Raw genomic sequence first — 16,678 nt, forward strand, 5'->3', positions numbered from 1 at the left:
AACGTTGATGCCAAGTGGTTGCAATAATACTTTTCTTTATACAATACTTTGTCCTAAATAATTTTACATTACTGGACGCTTCCTATGTACATATTAATATAAAGCAGCATATATATATGATAAAAGTATTATATAGTGACCATGTTGGGCTACTGTTAGATATGTGCCACGTCTTCACTCATGCCTTTCTGTATATTTTTAATCACAAAAAACATTACTTAAGGAAAAATTCATATCTAATTTACATTTCTTCAGTTAGTGTTATTGTAAGAGTTCATACTTACACTGATATTTGATAATATATACATACACCAAGAAAGACACAGGAAATGTCACTCCGACATGATATTACCAAAACCAGCAATTAGAACTCACTTAGTATTTACTCAAATGGAACCCGTTGTGCCAATTTGTGGCACATATTGTATTGTGGAAGGAATGCATTCATACATTGAACATTGTTACATCTCCAAAGCGTTGCTGTTGTTCCAGCTGAAGAAACAATGTGCCCCATTGACAATTGATTTTCAGGAACAGAAGCTGCATATGTAGCTTCTCATGCAGGTGCTTAACTTGGCACCTTCTACAAAACCACACATACCGTCAAAGTGTTCCAAGTGAGTAGCAGTGAAAATAACAAATGACTACCCTTTCTGTTTGACGTATGGTATACTGCATCTTCCTGTTCTAAATATCCCCCTATTTATTAAGGTAAATGGGTTATCACACGCTAAACTAAGGCAGCAAATAATAGTTAACTCCTGCAGTTCCCTACAACACATTGATCACCAGGCGATACTAAATTGCAGCTTCCAGCATTCATCAATCCAATCTATATACTTGAAGAAAGCATAGACCAGAAACAGCAGGAGACACACAGAATGGGAATAAATGTAATGTTAGATGCAAAATGTTTGCATCAGGGGCTGATTATTTGTCATTGTACTTGTTTGAGAGGAAGATTATATTAGGATGATAATGTCTAGAGTTTTCCAGTGACACAAGCTTTTATCATGCACAATGATAATGTTGGCTGAACTGTTGTTTTAATATATAAGAAACAGCTACAACAATTGGAAATAAGTCAAAATCATCTACATATTTTATTCAGTATTCAACTGAATTAGAGAGCTTGGGAAAACAAATGTCCATTGTTGAATGTATGTTTCTCTTTGAGACTGGGAAGAGTCATTTTCTCTTATATTTTGGTTACATTGTTGTTGTCAAGGGTGCAAGTCACAAAACACATAGAGAGAGAAAGACTAACATGCTTTAATTGTAATTAATGTTACATTTAGATTTACAGGTGAAAAAATATATATATTTCATTGACTATTTCTGTTGGCTTTGGCTGTGCAAGCTTCTGTTGTTGTTTTGCTTTCTGGTTGAAACATAAGACCTGTTGCATCTGAAATTCTCTTAATTAGAGGTGTTCTTCAGGGGTGATCCAGTTTCCGATGCTGTTTTCCTGCTACAGATTAAAAGCACAGATGCAGTATAGGTTGTATTTCCATTTTCCTTAGCTAAGAGCAGCCTGAATACATGCATCATCCTCCCAAACACTGAAAAAACAGGGTAGTATCTGCTAATTATTGAAAGTACAGTATATTGAAAAAACTAGAGGTCAGAACTAGTGCAGTGGAAGTGAAAATACATAACAGGCCATGACCTCATAGCAAAGCACTGTAGCCATAAAAACACTGGCTCTCATGTTCAAGCAATAAAAGTGAGGGGCTCCCTACAATCCCATGTCAGACTGTAATAAAAAGGCACACGCCAAAGAGAATCCAGCCAACCCAGACTAATATTTTTACAGCTGGATGGATAAAAAACTCTTGTACTTAATCTGTACAATGCAATCCAGCTGTGTGGCACTCTTTATGGACACCAGTTCTTTACGTATAGTTCATTATGCTTTTTTCAAAATAAATGATTTTGAATTGGATTTCCTCTTGAGCACACCCTCCAAGGCAGACAAAGAGTTAATGCGGTTTGGGTTTAGTATTTCTTATTAAACCTGTATGGCAACACTTAATATTATATAGAGTTATTATGCAAGAAAGGACCAAGCAAGGGATAGTTGGCAAAACATATTGGGTTGGCATGTAAAAGATGTGCTCAGGCCAAAATTCCTTCCAAGCTACACAAAGCAATCTGTTTCATGCCATTTCTCAACAGACACTTTTCTAAGGACAGTAAGTGCTCACTTTTGTTTCCATCCTATTGGCAATAGTTTTTTTTCCTTAAGGTTTACTTGATCTAGACTAGGCTGCTTAATATGTGTTGTACATTTATTTATGTCTAGCCATAGCAAAAACATATTATGTTTCATGTTGGGTTGAGTCCAGTTTCTACCCAACCAAAGCATTGAAATATCTATCTTGCTCCTAAATTCGTCCATTGCAAGCTTCAATGTTTCTGTGTAGGAGAAATTTATTTATTTTATTTATTAGAAGCAGCAGGACTTATTTAAGCTGCAGGGGGCTGGTCTTTTGTATATTGTAACTTTTTTATTAAGATGATAATTTCATACATAGAAGTCGTGTAGTCCTAAAGCAGATGGGGGACAGTGAACAACACTAGGAGGGCCATGTTTTTGTATTTACAGCACTCAAATTGTATATACATAATACAGTTTTAAAACAGTATAGCCGATACCATAACATGGGAAGTACTTAGCTCTTTGGTAAAGAGCATAAACTTTAGCGCGGCCCACTAATTGCAAGGCAATCTCTATGTCCCTCTTAAGGAACAAGATACATGAGCTAATTTCAGGATTGTGTTGTGCTTGTAAGATCAGTATAGCTTGATCTGGCACCTACTGGAGCTTATAGTTTTGCAAATGCTGTAGCCGTTTCCATTCTTCTGCATATTGGTAAGAGACTGGCTAGAGCAGCCAGTTAGGTTAATGTTAAAATGGACAGGTGACTGTGTGCATTGTTATTTCAGCCACTACAAAAAGCTTCTAGTAAAGTCAAAGCAAAGTTGGTCAAGTTGCAGAAAAAACCTTTGTCTTAATGGTATTTCAATGACTATTGCCAGATTTGAAAAAGACTGTAAAATATTGATTGGCTAATTCACTCACTTTTCCAGGCAAATGGAAATAATAATCAGTGCTTTTCTGTTTACAGACGTTTCATTATAAATACAAGGTTGAAGCCAGAGTTGCATCTAACACAGTAGTTGTACACTTTAACAATAAGCCCCACTGTGTTCGGCATCATTAAAGAGTTTGTTTTCCTTATGGAGCTCAGTTGACCCGTTAGAGGCTTTTTTATGTCTTCCCTGGATCAACTTCAACATGTTTTGGAAAGTGTAAAAGCTATGGATTTGTCATATTATTTTCCATTAAAGTATTTCTTGTTACCAATTTAAAGTATAAAACAGAAAAACAGTGCAGACTGGGTAGTGAAATAATTCCGTATGTGCTGACAAATTCTGTGTTTCTATGTATTTTATAGTTGACCAACTATAAAGGCATGCCTCACTAAGGAATTAGCAAATCTAATAAAGCTTTTACTAACAACTAGCTAGTCTGGCTTTGCATTTGAAAGCAATAAAGTATATTAATTTAGAGCCTTTTTAATCATGTGCTGGATTGTGTGCCCGGAAATATTTATATTTTATGACCTGACTTACAAGGTGGGATATGAATTTTCCTTTAGGAAAGCCATTTTCCACTAAGATTCTACGTTTTTACGGGTCCTAAATTAACTCCGGTTGAAGCGTCTCTTATTAAAAAATACCCAGCTGGGATTGGTTGAAACAAGTTATGCATTAAACATATAGAGTTAGGGTCATGGGGGACTTCAAGCAAGGATTTAATAAAGTATACACAGCTTAACAGAAAGCCAACAATAAATCACTGGTTGAAAAAAACTAACAGCTCAGTTCTATATAGTAAGACAAAGATCATCTTTATAACATCTAATTTCAGTATTTAAACTTTTGACTTAAGGAGAACCTTATAAAACATTGTCATCCCGAGTGATGTCCGTTTAGTCTTAAAAGGGAATCTAAATTCAAAAAAACTTACTGAGTACTTTTCTGACTACTTTTTCAATTTACATCAATTTTCTATTTTATTGTTTTGTTGCTTATTGAATCTCAGTGTTATTCAAATCAAATGTTAATTACAACACATGCCAAAATGTAGTATCGTTTAACGTGAACATTTTCCGCAGCAGTATTTTAGCATTATAGTATCAGCTGATCTTTATCACTGTATTCAAGGGCCCTTTGATGATTTTTTTTAATCTTTTAATTTTCAAATATTTTCTTGAAGCTTTCTATTCTGACCATGAAGTCTTTTATGTCTCCATTATAGGTATTGGGTCATCAGCCCAAGTTTCTGGCAGCTCCAAAATTACATCAGGTTCCAGCACCATCTCCCCTTTCCAACATCCACACAAAGGTAAGAGTGTAAGTTAAAAATGATGGTAACTACTGAATTCAACATTGATCTTTGTTTATGTTTGGAGGAATATACCTTTACATTTATTTTTTACCAAGATGCAAAAATAAGATACAGAATATATCTGAAAACACTCCTTGACTGATCGATTAACTTAAAGGAACAGTTCAGTGTAAAAATAAAAACTGGGTAAATAGATAGGCTGTGCAAAATAAAAAATATTTCCAATATAGTTAGATAGTCAAAAATGTAATGTATAAAGGCTGGAGGAGAGGATGTCTAACATACTACTTCTTGCTTTTCCACTCTTGAGTTAGTCAGCAACTTGAAGGGGGCCACATGGGACATAAGTGTTTAGTGAGTTTACAATTGATCCTCAGCATTCAGCTCAGATTCAAAAGCAACAGTTATGGCCCATGTGACCTGCCCTCAAGTCACTGATTGGTTACTGCCTGGTAACCAATCAGTGGAAACCAAGAGAGCTGCTAAGCAGGAAGTAGTGTTCTGCCTCTGTACATTACATTTTTGGCTAACTAACTATATTAGAAACATTTTTTTATTTTGCACAGTCTATTTACCCAGTTTTTATTTTTACACTGAACAACTCCTTTAATCTTGTGCTTGTCTGATAAGTTATGTTGCACATTTAAAATTGAGCAACAGAACTTAACAGAGAAACATCACAAGATGCTTTCTGCATCAGTTCTTTATGCCTTTGAGTTCATTTAGTAGAACAGCAGGGGCACTCCTGTTACACATTCATGATATTTGTATTAGTTATTAATTAAAGTAGATGATTATTATAATGGCATTTTTATTGAAGTAGATGATTACTATAATGGCATTTAACTTGCTAAGACAAGGACTTTTGATATGTGTATGTGGGATGGAACTACAGTGAAAAATCTGGGAAGTTGGTATATCCAATACACAGTTCAACATAACGTATAATAAAAACCATATTTAATGTTATGCATAAAATTTTACTTGTGAAATCAATGAAGACATGTAGAGTGTGACATGGTCTCATATCTGGATTAGTTTGAATATTTTTAGGAGGATTGTCTAAGTAACATGACTTTTGTCTCTTTAGTAGAAGTGACTGGACAAGGACATTTGGCCACAGCACTTATTATCGCAATGTCAACAATATTCATCATGGCCATTGCCATTGTTCTCATCATCATGTTCTACATTTTAAAGACCAAACCTTCTTCTCAAGGTAATACTACAATATATGGTGTTAGGACAACTGTAGGCCAAATTTTGAGTAATGTGTGATCTGGATGGGCAGCTTTAAAAGGATAGTATACTCCTTGTTCAATTAATAAGGCTGAACATACCTTATGCCTACTTTTTATGGATTTTGTAATTTTCACAAGTCAAAATAAACTTATGTTTATCTGTGAGCCAGAACCATCAAAACAAAGGGTGAAGGGAGGAGGTTGTTTACAGATAATCTAATTATCCATCTCGCTCTTGTAAGAGGCAAAAACTCATGTGCTTGAGTTTCCATTTACTCTGTTTAACAAAAAAAATAGTTTTTTAACTAAAAGGCAAAAAGCCTGTTTAGCACAAGCCCTCTTCATTGAATTTGGAGAAGTATACTGCCCCTTTAATAGTACAGTAGTACTTCAAAGCTCAGATTTTTAAACATCCTGTATTCTATTAAGCACAAACCACGCTTTAAAAGCATTTGCAACTACAGCACCCCTAAAAAAAAGGAATACCAATTCCAAGCAGCACAGTTCATTTTTCAATCAAGCATTCAATTGGAATAATAAATAAGATATTCTGTTGCACTTATCAAGACCAAAGGGGTTATTTATCAAAATCCGAATTTATCTAGTTTTTGAATTAAAACAAACCAAAAAAGTCTGACCAAACTAGAATCCACGATTTGACCTTATTTATTAATAAAAAAGCACAACTTAATCAGATTGGGGAGAAACATAGACTGAAAATCCTAATTGCACGATTTTTTCAGATTCTTTTCCTGAGTAGCTCAATTTTTTCGGGCTTCTTCCAGAAAAAATAGCTCGATTTTCTGGCTAAATCCAGCGCAGACCACAGAAACTTCCAAATAGGATAGGAACCACTCTCTGTGACTTATATACAACCCCGCAGGTCTGAGATGTCGAATTTTCAGATTTCGACTTTTTGCAGCCTCAGGGTATAATAAATCTAGAAAAATTTAAGTTTTTTTCCACTAAAAAATTTGATTTTAAAGTAAAAAAACAATAATTACTTTAAAACGTTTCTAAATAACCACCCAAATGTTTGCCTTTCTTTTTCAGGATGTTGCAATGGCCCTTCAAAGAATGTGGAAGATCAGATCAACCAACATGAAGAGAAAAAGGAGGTGCCAGGTAAGCCCTGAACCATTTTAGAAGAAGCCAAGTTTTATATGGACATTGCTGTTTTAGCCTATGGAGGACCTCCTAGAACCTATATGGAGTCAATTGGTGGACTTTGAAAAATGGAAGTTTTTTTGGGGAAAAACTTTGAATCGAATTCGATCGAATGCGCTATTCCTTTGATTCATACAATTCGAATTAGGCCGAATACGGACCTAATCGATCGAAAACAGACCTATTCGACCCAAAAAAAACCTTCAACTTAATTTCGGTTGGTCTTTTTGAATTTCGAAGTTTTTTCAATTCGAAATTCGACCCTTGATAAATATGCCCCCTAATATCCTCATATTTTGCAACTGGGGGTACTTTATTTATTAAAATACACAAGTTTCAGTGAGTCATGTGAGAGAAATGACATCAGAACTCACCGTTTATAAGGATATCAAGAAGGATTTACAAGATATTCATGGCTTTTGTGTATTATATATATATATATATCTATATCTATCTATCTATATATATATATATATATATATATATATATATATATATATATATATATATATATATATATATATAGTGAGTCAGTCCCTCAAACATTAGCATTAATAGCTTAGCTTTAATTCTCTTTTAAATACCCTATGAATCACGTTATTTATTTTTGGGGCTATTATTGTTAATTATGGATGCCGTAAAATGGCTCATATTGTTGGATCTTTACCATTGTCTGCCTGAAATCTTCATTCACGTTTAGCCTTTATATACTGTTGTCCACAGGCAGAAAATATGTTTGTTTACATATTTATTAATTATGAATACTTAATAAGATAATATTAATTATTTTTTTTACAGCAGAGAATATCTTTTCTGAAAAAGATGAATATGAAAAATTGTCGGAGACCCAGACTAAAACAGAAAAAAAGTAAGTAGCTGTGAGTGTGTGTGAGTCCATGACTTGTCAAGAGCAGCAAGTACCACCAAAGTGTGCTATACTATACATGCTATACACACTCATTCCAATTTCCAATCATAATAAGTGAAACCAGGGGTAGGCAAATACATTCTGGGGACCTAACAACAAAGGCAGTAGATTAAGTAGCTGCTGTGGGCCTAGTGGTGTAGGAGCACCAGTAATGACCAGATTTTGTACAATCTCAGTCATCTTGTCCAGTGTCAGACTGGGATGCCAGGGGCCCACCAGAAAACCTAAGACCTTGAGCCCACCAGAAAAACTTAGACAGTGGACCTTTCCAAACTATTATTCATCCTCTACTCACTTGATTTGCTATGCTATGCGAAGTTACGCTAGCGATGGTTAATTTGTATACGGCGCCAAATTCAAATTTCAATGGAGGAATACGTACAATCACTACAAATGCCTGGGAAACCTTCAAAACATCAAATACATTTTTTTTTTTGCCCTACACATGTGCCCACTGTATAATTAAGTTGCCATGAGTTAGGAAATGTAGGGGGGAAGGAGGGGAGCCCCAAAAAATTTTTCGATCTTTTTCAGCCTATCACCCATAATATTGAAAAAACGCCAGCGTTTTTTGGGACTTAGAAAAAATTTGACCTTTTTTTTTGAAGCAATCACTATCTACTCTATTGCACTTGACCTGGTCTGAGATGGCGAAGGAAGTCTAGCGTAAAAGGTAGCGTTCAGTACACTGCGCGCGTTAGTGAATTTGCGTAGTTACGTCCGTAGCAAAAATTCGCCAGGCGTAAGGGTGCGAAGTAACACTAGCGAATTTACGCCAGCGTTCGTTAGTGAATTTGCGAAGTAACGAAAATACCCAACGCTAGCGAATTGAAGCTAGCTTTAGGCGCTTCGGCGCTTAGTGAATTTGGGTCTTAGTCTTTTATATATACTTACTATTTTCTCCCATTGTTAGGCCTTTTTCCCCATAAGGAAATAGTAAATGACTATGAAATAGACCAAATGTTTAGAAACAAGAGGGCCCACTGACACCTGGGCCCACCGGGATTTTTCCTGGTATCCCTGTGGGCCAGTCCAACACTGATCTTGTCTATGACTTAGTTGGCTCTGAAAAGATTTTTGCTCTTGGGCCTAGTAACTTATAGTCATGCCACTGAGTTTAGCTCAGATCTATTGTACAGTATGAAAGCATTATCTCATTGAGACAGGTGTAATAACCAATATAATAAAGAGAAAACTACTGAACAAAAGCAGCTACGTGCCAATAAAAGGAAGGTTAAATCTTACTGGTAACCAAGGCTTACTTCAGTGTGATGGGCAGAGTTACAGCACAAACATTACATTTTTTACATTATATTTTTTCATTTTGAAAAAAAATGTTTAATTACATTTTTAATTTACTGAAGAAGGCCTTCACTTTTTCTGTTTGTGGTAAAACCTTTTCTGCCAAAAAAAAGATGTCCCGATTTCCCAATGGTACATGGGGTTAGTGTCCATTGAGATATATCGCTATGTTCAGTCTTTGTCTTAAGCCTCCATACCAGTAGAGCACCAATGTCATTGTGCAAAGCAAATTGAAAATACAGCAAAACTGTACTAAACATATGTATATAATGTTTTTAGTGAAAATGATGCCTCGTCAGAGAATGAGCGCCTTTTAAGCCGTAGCATGGACAGTGATGAAGAAGCAGCCATAGACAAACAAGGGAGTGCGGAGCTCTGTCTCTTATCATTAGTGCACCTGGCAAGGGACAAGTCCACCACAAACAGCAAGTTAACAGGGGTAAGATAACACTACTTGTTTGACATTAAAGTGCTAAGTACTGTTTACAGGATATCGAGGCCTATAAAATTGCATTGCTACAGGTTCTAAAATTCAATGTTGAAATCACTTAAACAGTGGTTTCTTATGAATGAGCATTCTGCAGAGACAGCTAGAGAAGGAGATGGAATAGGCACTTTTAGAACACTGGCAACTGAGCTCTGGTTAGAAATAGGCATTTTATTAGGCCGGGTTTTTCTTAGGAACCAAATTCAGTCACTGAAATAACTTCTAAGTCTCATTTTAATGAATTTCTGCTGTAGAAGGAACTTTTACTGAATTTCGGGATCACAGAGACCTACTCTAAACAACACAGGGCATCTTTTATATTAGACAGTGTTGAATGAATACAAAGGGTTATCATATCACTGTGATCAATGCTGGAAAAAAAGGTGTAAAAAAAAAAAAGGCAAATTTATCAAAGCGTGTGCTTTGTTTTCTGTCACCTGAACACCATATTTGGTGCCATTATATTGTACCACTTCACCACTCTGCCTCTGAGAAATGAAATGGCTGTACAATACACAGAGAGAGCTAAGGGCTGTATAAAGCAGTGTAAATATGTACTGTATAATTATTATATTGTATTTATATTATTAATGTAATAATTTTAGTATACTATTTCAATATTCAAATATTTATTATATTTACATATTTTATACTTATGGCTAAAAACACTGTGGTACAACATTTTCCACAATTAGATCAAAATGATTATATAGGACGGTGCAATTTGAAGCAGCTGAGGCATTCTGGGATATGTAGTTTTTCAGAAATTTGAACACCAAATACGTTGCAGGTGGGGAGCTTCCCCTTTTCTTTATTGTGACCACCTGTGCATCAGTGCATATGTAGTTCTGCAACAGCTTGAGGTTGCCTGGTTCAAAACAGTGCATTTATATTCATAGTTAATGCCAATATCCCGGTCTGGATTCGATTTCTTGGGAGGCACTTTATTCTGTTTGGCTCCTGCATGCTATTGTGTTTTAGACTCTTTAAGAACTACTATTTGACCAGGAATAAAGTAGCCACACCCCAGAAAATGCCTTCCCATTCATTATAACTCAATAGAATCCCCAAAAGAGAACCAATTTTCTACACGCACCTGTGTGAGTACAGACGTAATGCGTCTATTCCTGACCTCCCCTGCAGCTGAACGCAAAAAAACGGAACGCAACCGCTCGTCAGTAAGAGCTTTAAGAAGCCCCTAGAATTAAACTACTGATGTTTTTGGAAGGCTCATGGCAGTATTGCTAGTAGGGCAGTCAGTAGCCCATGTACAACAATACAAACATAGGAACGTTGCTTTGAAAAAATACTTAAATTCACTTGATTTTTAGGTAATGATGTATGACCTCATTGGACAGGTTTTCATGATTATTATACAATTAGACTGCCCTTCAGAAACTAGTTTTAACAAATGTCTTTATGTAAAGTATCGTAACTGTTAAAACTCCTACAATATGATTATAGTCCACCTACAACAAGAGGGCCAGTGGGACCGTTCTTAATCAATACAGACTTTTAGAGGTTTTCAGATTCTTTTTTTCGCTAGTAATTGTCTGAAAAACTTTAATTTTTAGAGGATTTAGAGGTATTCATATTTTTTAGTGCACCTTTCAGTAATTTTTGTACTTTTTATATTTGGATCTTTTAATAAATTGCTTGACATTTGTGATTTTAGAGTTTGTGAGTTTAGTCGTGGCTTCAAAAACCTTTAAAACAACGAAAATGAGAATGTTGATAAATAAGCCTCCACTAATCCGTTTGAAGTTGGACTTCAGCTGTAGAAGGGCCAAAGATTTTCTAAAATCTGGTCCTGTCTAAGTAACAGATAAGAATAAGTCCATTTCCCCTATGTTAAGCATCTCATTATTGCGAGTCGTTGTTCATAAGTTCTGTTTCTGGAATTACCAAAAGTACTTCAAGAGCATTGGCCGTGAACTAGATTCTTCATTTTTATTAATTTGTCCTCTAATTATGCAATGTGATATTTTCTTATAGATCCACAGTCGAAGGAAAAGGATACTTGATCTTTATGCCAGCGTGTGTAATGTTGCAGAAGGTAAGTACCTGGAATGGTCTCACCTATTACCTTTAAACCCATATTCATAATTTATTAATTTGTTCTCACCTAGAGGAAGGCAAAAACTGTGCCTCCAGTGTGACATGGCAGTTTGACCAAGTCCTGGGATCAACACTGTATTAATGTGTAATGCCAGTAACAGTATATTAAGATATGATAAAAGATTAAATAAAAACAATTGAGGAAGAACAAGCAATATCCTGTACATATATAAATCTAACGACATCAGTAATGTGTGAATGCTGCAATACTGTGCAACCCTGCTGGTAAATAAACCTAATGGCTTTTTTTATAGCAGCATTCAACTCTACATTTACTCACTATCAATCCTGTCTGTTTCAATCTCTTCTCTCATATTTTATCCAGTTTTAGTGTTCATTCAATTGTTTAGACAGCCTTTCACTGATAACATATGGGCCCTTCATCTCTAGTTATAGCCTCTCAGTTTCTGTAGAGTCGCTCATTTTTATTGCTTTTTCTTCAATAAACGATGAGTTACTGCTGTATACAGCACTTGCTGCCATATGTTGTCTCACTGGTGTCAAGCACACTCCATGTTTATATATGTTTCATATGCACCAGAATTGTTCTTGTTAAAACCTGAGCCCCCTTATGTTCCCAATCATGCAGCAAAAAAGTTAGGAATTGCTTTCATGGACCTATTATATTTCTCAGAACTTTCCAATATGAATGTTGAAATGTACAGTTGAATTATTAACCAGATATCTTTCCATAATCCTGCAGATTACAATAGTCTATCAAAGTAGATACAGATACAAACATTTGCAATGTACTGGGAAGACAGATGTACAAAAGAACCATGATTCTACACCTGCTCATTGAAAGATGGAAGACAGTAGGTCCCTTCACCTTCTGTCTTTTTAATTAAAATTCTATTTTAAAGGGGAATTATTGCTAAAATGAGAATTTTATATAAGCTTCATCATACTTAAATATGAAACTAAATACAATCAATATTCTGCATCATTTTTGAAATAATAACGTTTATCTTCATTATCCCTCACTCAGCATCTGTTTCTCTTCATCCTGTCTTCATTCAGCAGTTGGGTGTCAGATATTCATTTACAGTTAGATCCAATATATCTTATAGGGGGGGCTTCCTAGCAGATGGATTTGATTTTGTTTGTACTGGAATCAGTTATTTGAGTGAGCTCTAACAAAATAACTGCCTTTTGCACAAATCCTGCTTATAGAGAGACATGATGTCTGGTGATTTTAATAGAGTGAGCTCTAATACATCTTCTAGGCAAAATGAGCCCCCTATAAGATATATTGAATCTAACTGTCAATGAATATCTGACACCCAATTACTGCATGAAGAGAGAATGAAGAGAAACAGATGCTGAGAGAGGAACAGTTTAGATAAACTTGATTATTTCAGAAACAGTACAATTTTTAATTGATTATGTGATGAAGTTTATGTTAATTTTTTATTTTTGCCAATAGTTCCCCTTCAAGAAAGAATATCACCCTAATGACACATTGATGTTGGGGGGTATTGGGGTCCCACCAGTGAGGACAGGTCCTGGGGAAAGCTAAAATAAAGCAAGTAGGGAATAAAAGTCCTAGTCTTATAGTTGCACAGATAACAGTGAGGGATAGATCAGGTACAGATTGCACCTTGAATGAAAAAAAGGTCACAAAACCTCTTTTGATCTGGTCATCATTAGCAACAATCTGTTAACTGTAAATGCTTACAAATTTTGGTATGATTTACTGATTTTTCACTCTTATAGGTCTCAGTCCTACAGAGTTGCCTTTTGACTGCCTAGAAAAGACCAGTAGAATGCTTAGCTCTACATACAATACAGAAAAAGCGATAGTCAAAACATGGCGTCATCTTGCTGAGAGTTTTGGCTTAAAAAGAGATGAAATTGGTGGAATGACAGATGGACTTCAGCTCTTCGATCGAATCAGCACTGCTGGATACAGCATACCAGACCTACTTATTAGGCTGGTACAGATTGAAAGACTAGATGCTGTGGAATCCCTGTGCACAGACATTGTAGAGTGGGCACAAGGAACACCCACATTAACCCCACCTTCTTCTTCTTTACCAACAAATGAAAGCTCATAAACAGAGACTGGATGCGTCAAGTCCTTCAATATGGAAAAAATGAATAGGGTCAAACAATGAGCACCCCGTACAATCCAGCAAGTCTAAATCATTTCAATGGAGGAATATTTGCTTTTCCAGTATAAAGATGCACACTGAACATTCTGGAGATCCCATTGTTGGATATCCAGCAGTCTTAAAACAATATGTGGCATTTAGAAGGATTCTTCTCTCAAAGAGAATGCTAATGGAATAGCATACTTCCTGAAACTTGAATTATGGATAACATATTCATAAAAAGAGCGTATGATGGAGACTGGTATAATTCTTTCCAAAAATGTTCATCATCCGTCCAGTGTATAAACCAGGAACGCTTAAGTAATGTCTGTTAGCCTTGCAAGAAATTAACTGTAGCGTATTTGTTGCGGACGTATCCAATAAATAGACATTCTGGACCAGAAAGACGGTAACTATAAAGCCACGTGGAATGGAATTCATAGTTGCAGTTATTGATAAGCATACTAAAACTAACATGAAGAACACTTTTTAGATTGTTGTACTTTGTGTTGACACTTAATGATTATTCCTCTACAGTTTATGAAAGGCTATACAACATGGGATTTTTGCTATCTGGACAAAAAAACAGGTGATGAACCATGAAATGACTTAACAAAGTGAATAGAAGCCACAACTTCTTATAAAAACTTTATGTTCATTTTAAAGTGCAGAATTTGCAAAACGGATCCTCTCTATCCATAATTGCTCAAGTGATTTCCACCCAACATCAAGGGGCACATTTACTAAGGGTCGAAGTGAATTCGAAGTGAATTTTCGAATTAAAAAACTTCGAATTTCATAGTAATTTTTGGGTACTTCGACCATCGAATAGGCCAAATTTGACTTGAATTGAAAAAACTTTGAATATTCAACCATTTGAAAATCGAAGTACTGTGTCTTTAAAAAACTTCGACTTCGATACTTCGCCACCTTAAACCTGTCGAATTGCTATGTTAGACTATAAGGACTTCCAAGAACCTATAGCCAACATTTGGCTATGTTTTTAGAAGTCAAAGTTTTTTGTTTTTCTTTGAAAATCGTTCGATCCATTAATTAATTAATTCGAAAACGTTGGATTTGAACGATTTCTACGATCGATTTTAATTAGATCGAAAACTGCTAAATTTAATCAAAAAAAAACTTTGACTATCGAATTTTTTCAATTCGATGGTCGAATTTCGAAGTTTTAGCACTTTGAAATTCGACCCTTAGTAAATGTGCCCCCTGGTGAATTGTACTTAGTATGGCCAATTATTAAGTCTCGCTGCACACAAATTGAATTTTCTGTGCCTCAATATACACAGTCCACTGACATGTAAATGAAGAACATCTTATTCATTGATCTCCAAACAGTGTCTTGTGAGCAGCATGTTGCCCACCTACCCCCACTGATGTTGCTCCAATTGGTCTCAAAGCTGGTGCTTATTTTTCAGTGCCAGGTTTTGGGGCAAGTTTTGCATAAAAACAGGTGTATCATCACACAGAGCCTCCTGTAGGCTACCAGTCCACATATGGGCTATAAAATAGCCAATCACAGCCTTTATTTGAAATCCCAGGAACTGTTTTTATGCTTATACTGCTCCCCAACTCTTTTTACATTTGAATGTGACTCACAAGTAAAAAGGTTGGGGATTTCTGTCTAATTTGCTTCAAAACAGTTACTATACCCCAAGTAACAATAAGTCTAGAAAGATTTCCAGTAAGTCCACTGAAGTATAAGTTTTTAAAGTTAATTTCAGTGTAACTCTACCTTTGATAAATATGTATCACACCCAGAGCCTTTGCTTGAAATTTACCCCAGAGGGACACTCAATTTCTACTTCACATTTTATACCTTTTTGCTGTAAAAATGTAAACACAAAATTTCATAAACCTGCCCCTAGGCTTTTGCTTTTTGAAATGGGATAATCAAGGCCCAAGAAAACTGTGGGAAGAGATTATAAAGTTAGCAGCTAGAAATGAGGAACAAGTCAAGCACATGCTAGAAGTCTTTGAAATGCCTGGGAAACCAATGTCAAACGAAGACTAACCATTGAAATCGTATTATTTCCATTAAGATACCTTGGGAACAATATAGGGCAGAATAATAAATTCGAATTTTTTTTAATAAATGGGCATCTTAGTGAACAGTTATTGTCACATATGTATATAGTCTGCCAGTGTCGGGCCAGAACCCCTCTCTAAATATTTATATTTGAAAAAAAGAAATTCCCAAGCGACGCTGTTGCGCATGCTCACCGAGAGGCTTTCTTGCTGAGCCGGCGCGTCACAGTGGGGGGACGGGTGGCTGGAGGGGGGCCCTCGGCAGCAGTCCCGGTCCCCCCAGTCCGACCCTGTAGTCTGCTTTTGTATTGTGGAAATTTCACATGGAATAATGTGTCAAAAATGTTGTGGCAGAAGGAACAGAACTTTTTTAAAAGTGACCATTATATTCATGTATATTAACTCTGCCAGCAGAAAAAAATGTGCTTGACATGTTTTAGCTTGTATAGAATAGTTTGTTACAACCAATTTTGTACATATAAATTATTTTATTGTATTAATGTGATTGTAAGCTGGTAATTAAAATCATCCACAAGAAAATTCATTCAGAAAGTTTGCTAGTCATAACCCAAGGGTTCCTACACACTGGGGATTCACTTAATGATGTCCCTGTAATATCCTAGTACCAGTAGTAAGTGCTGGAGCAGGTAAGCAAGTTTCATTTGAGGGTATATAAGGTCAATGACATGGTATGTTATGTCATGACTTTTTTACAAATAAGCTGAAAAGTTTACCTGCTATTACATTTCAGACTATCTGCTTCTTTATTCTCTAACTGTATAACAACATAAGTAAAAAACAAAAATGCCCTTATTGGCATAGAACCATGTGCCATTATGCCATGCAGGAGTGAGGGTATTTTTTTTATTGTTATCCTTTATA

General features: G+C 35.7%; 1 protein-coding gene across 5 annotated transcripts in view; it reads left to right on the forward strand.

Moving 5' to 3' along the window:
* edar.S (ectodysplasin A receptor S homeolog) overlaps positions 1 to 14,552 on the forward strand; it is a 67,689-nt gene extending 53,137 nt beyond the window's left edge. For 2 of the 5 annotated variants that reach the window (XM_018249747.2, XM_041584192.1), the window contains exons 6-12: positions 4,328 to 4,414; positions 5,508 to 5,636; positions 6,712 to 6,783; positions 7,624 to 7,693; positions 9,335 to 9,494; positions 11,538 to 11,598; positions 13,377 to 14,552. In XM_018249747.2, the coding sequence (XP_018105236.1) occupies positions 4,328 to 4,414; positions 5,508 to 5,636; positions 6,712 to 6,783; positions 7,624 to 7,693; positions 9,335 to 9,494; positions 11,538 to 11,598; positions 13,377 to 13,717 (920 nt within the window). In that variant the 3' untranslated portion in view covers positions 13,718 to 14,552. The remainder of the gene's footprint in view (positions 1 to 4,327; positions 4,415 to 5,507; positions 5,637 to 6,711; positions 6,784 to 7,623; positions 7,694 to 9,334; positions 9,495 to 11,537; positions 11,599 to 13,376) is intronic. The other 3 variants (XM_041584195.1, XM_041584193.1, XM_041584194.1) reach the window with 3 other exon arrangements.
* Positions 14,553 to 16,678: the final 2,126 nt, after the last annotated feature.

Source organism: Xenopus laevis, chromosome 2S (genome assembly GCF_017654675.1).
Source record: "Xenopus laevis strain J_2021 chromosome 2S, Xenopus_laevis_v10.1, whole genome shotgun sequence".
NCBI classification, from domain to species: domain Eukaryota; kingdom Metazoa; phylum Chordata; class Amphibia; order Anura; family Pipidae; genus Xenopus; species Xenopus laevis.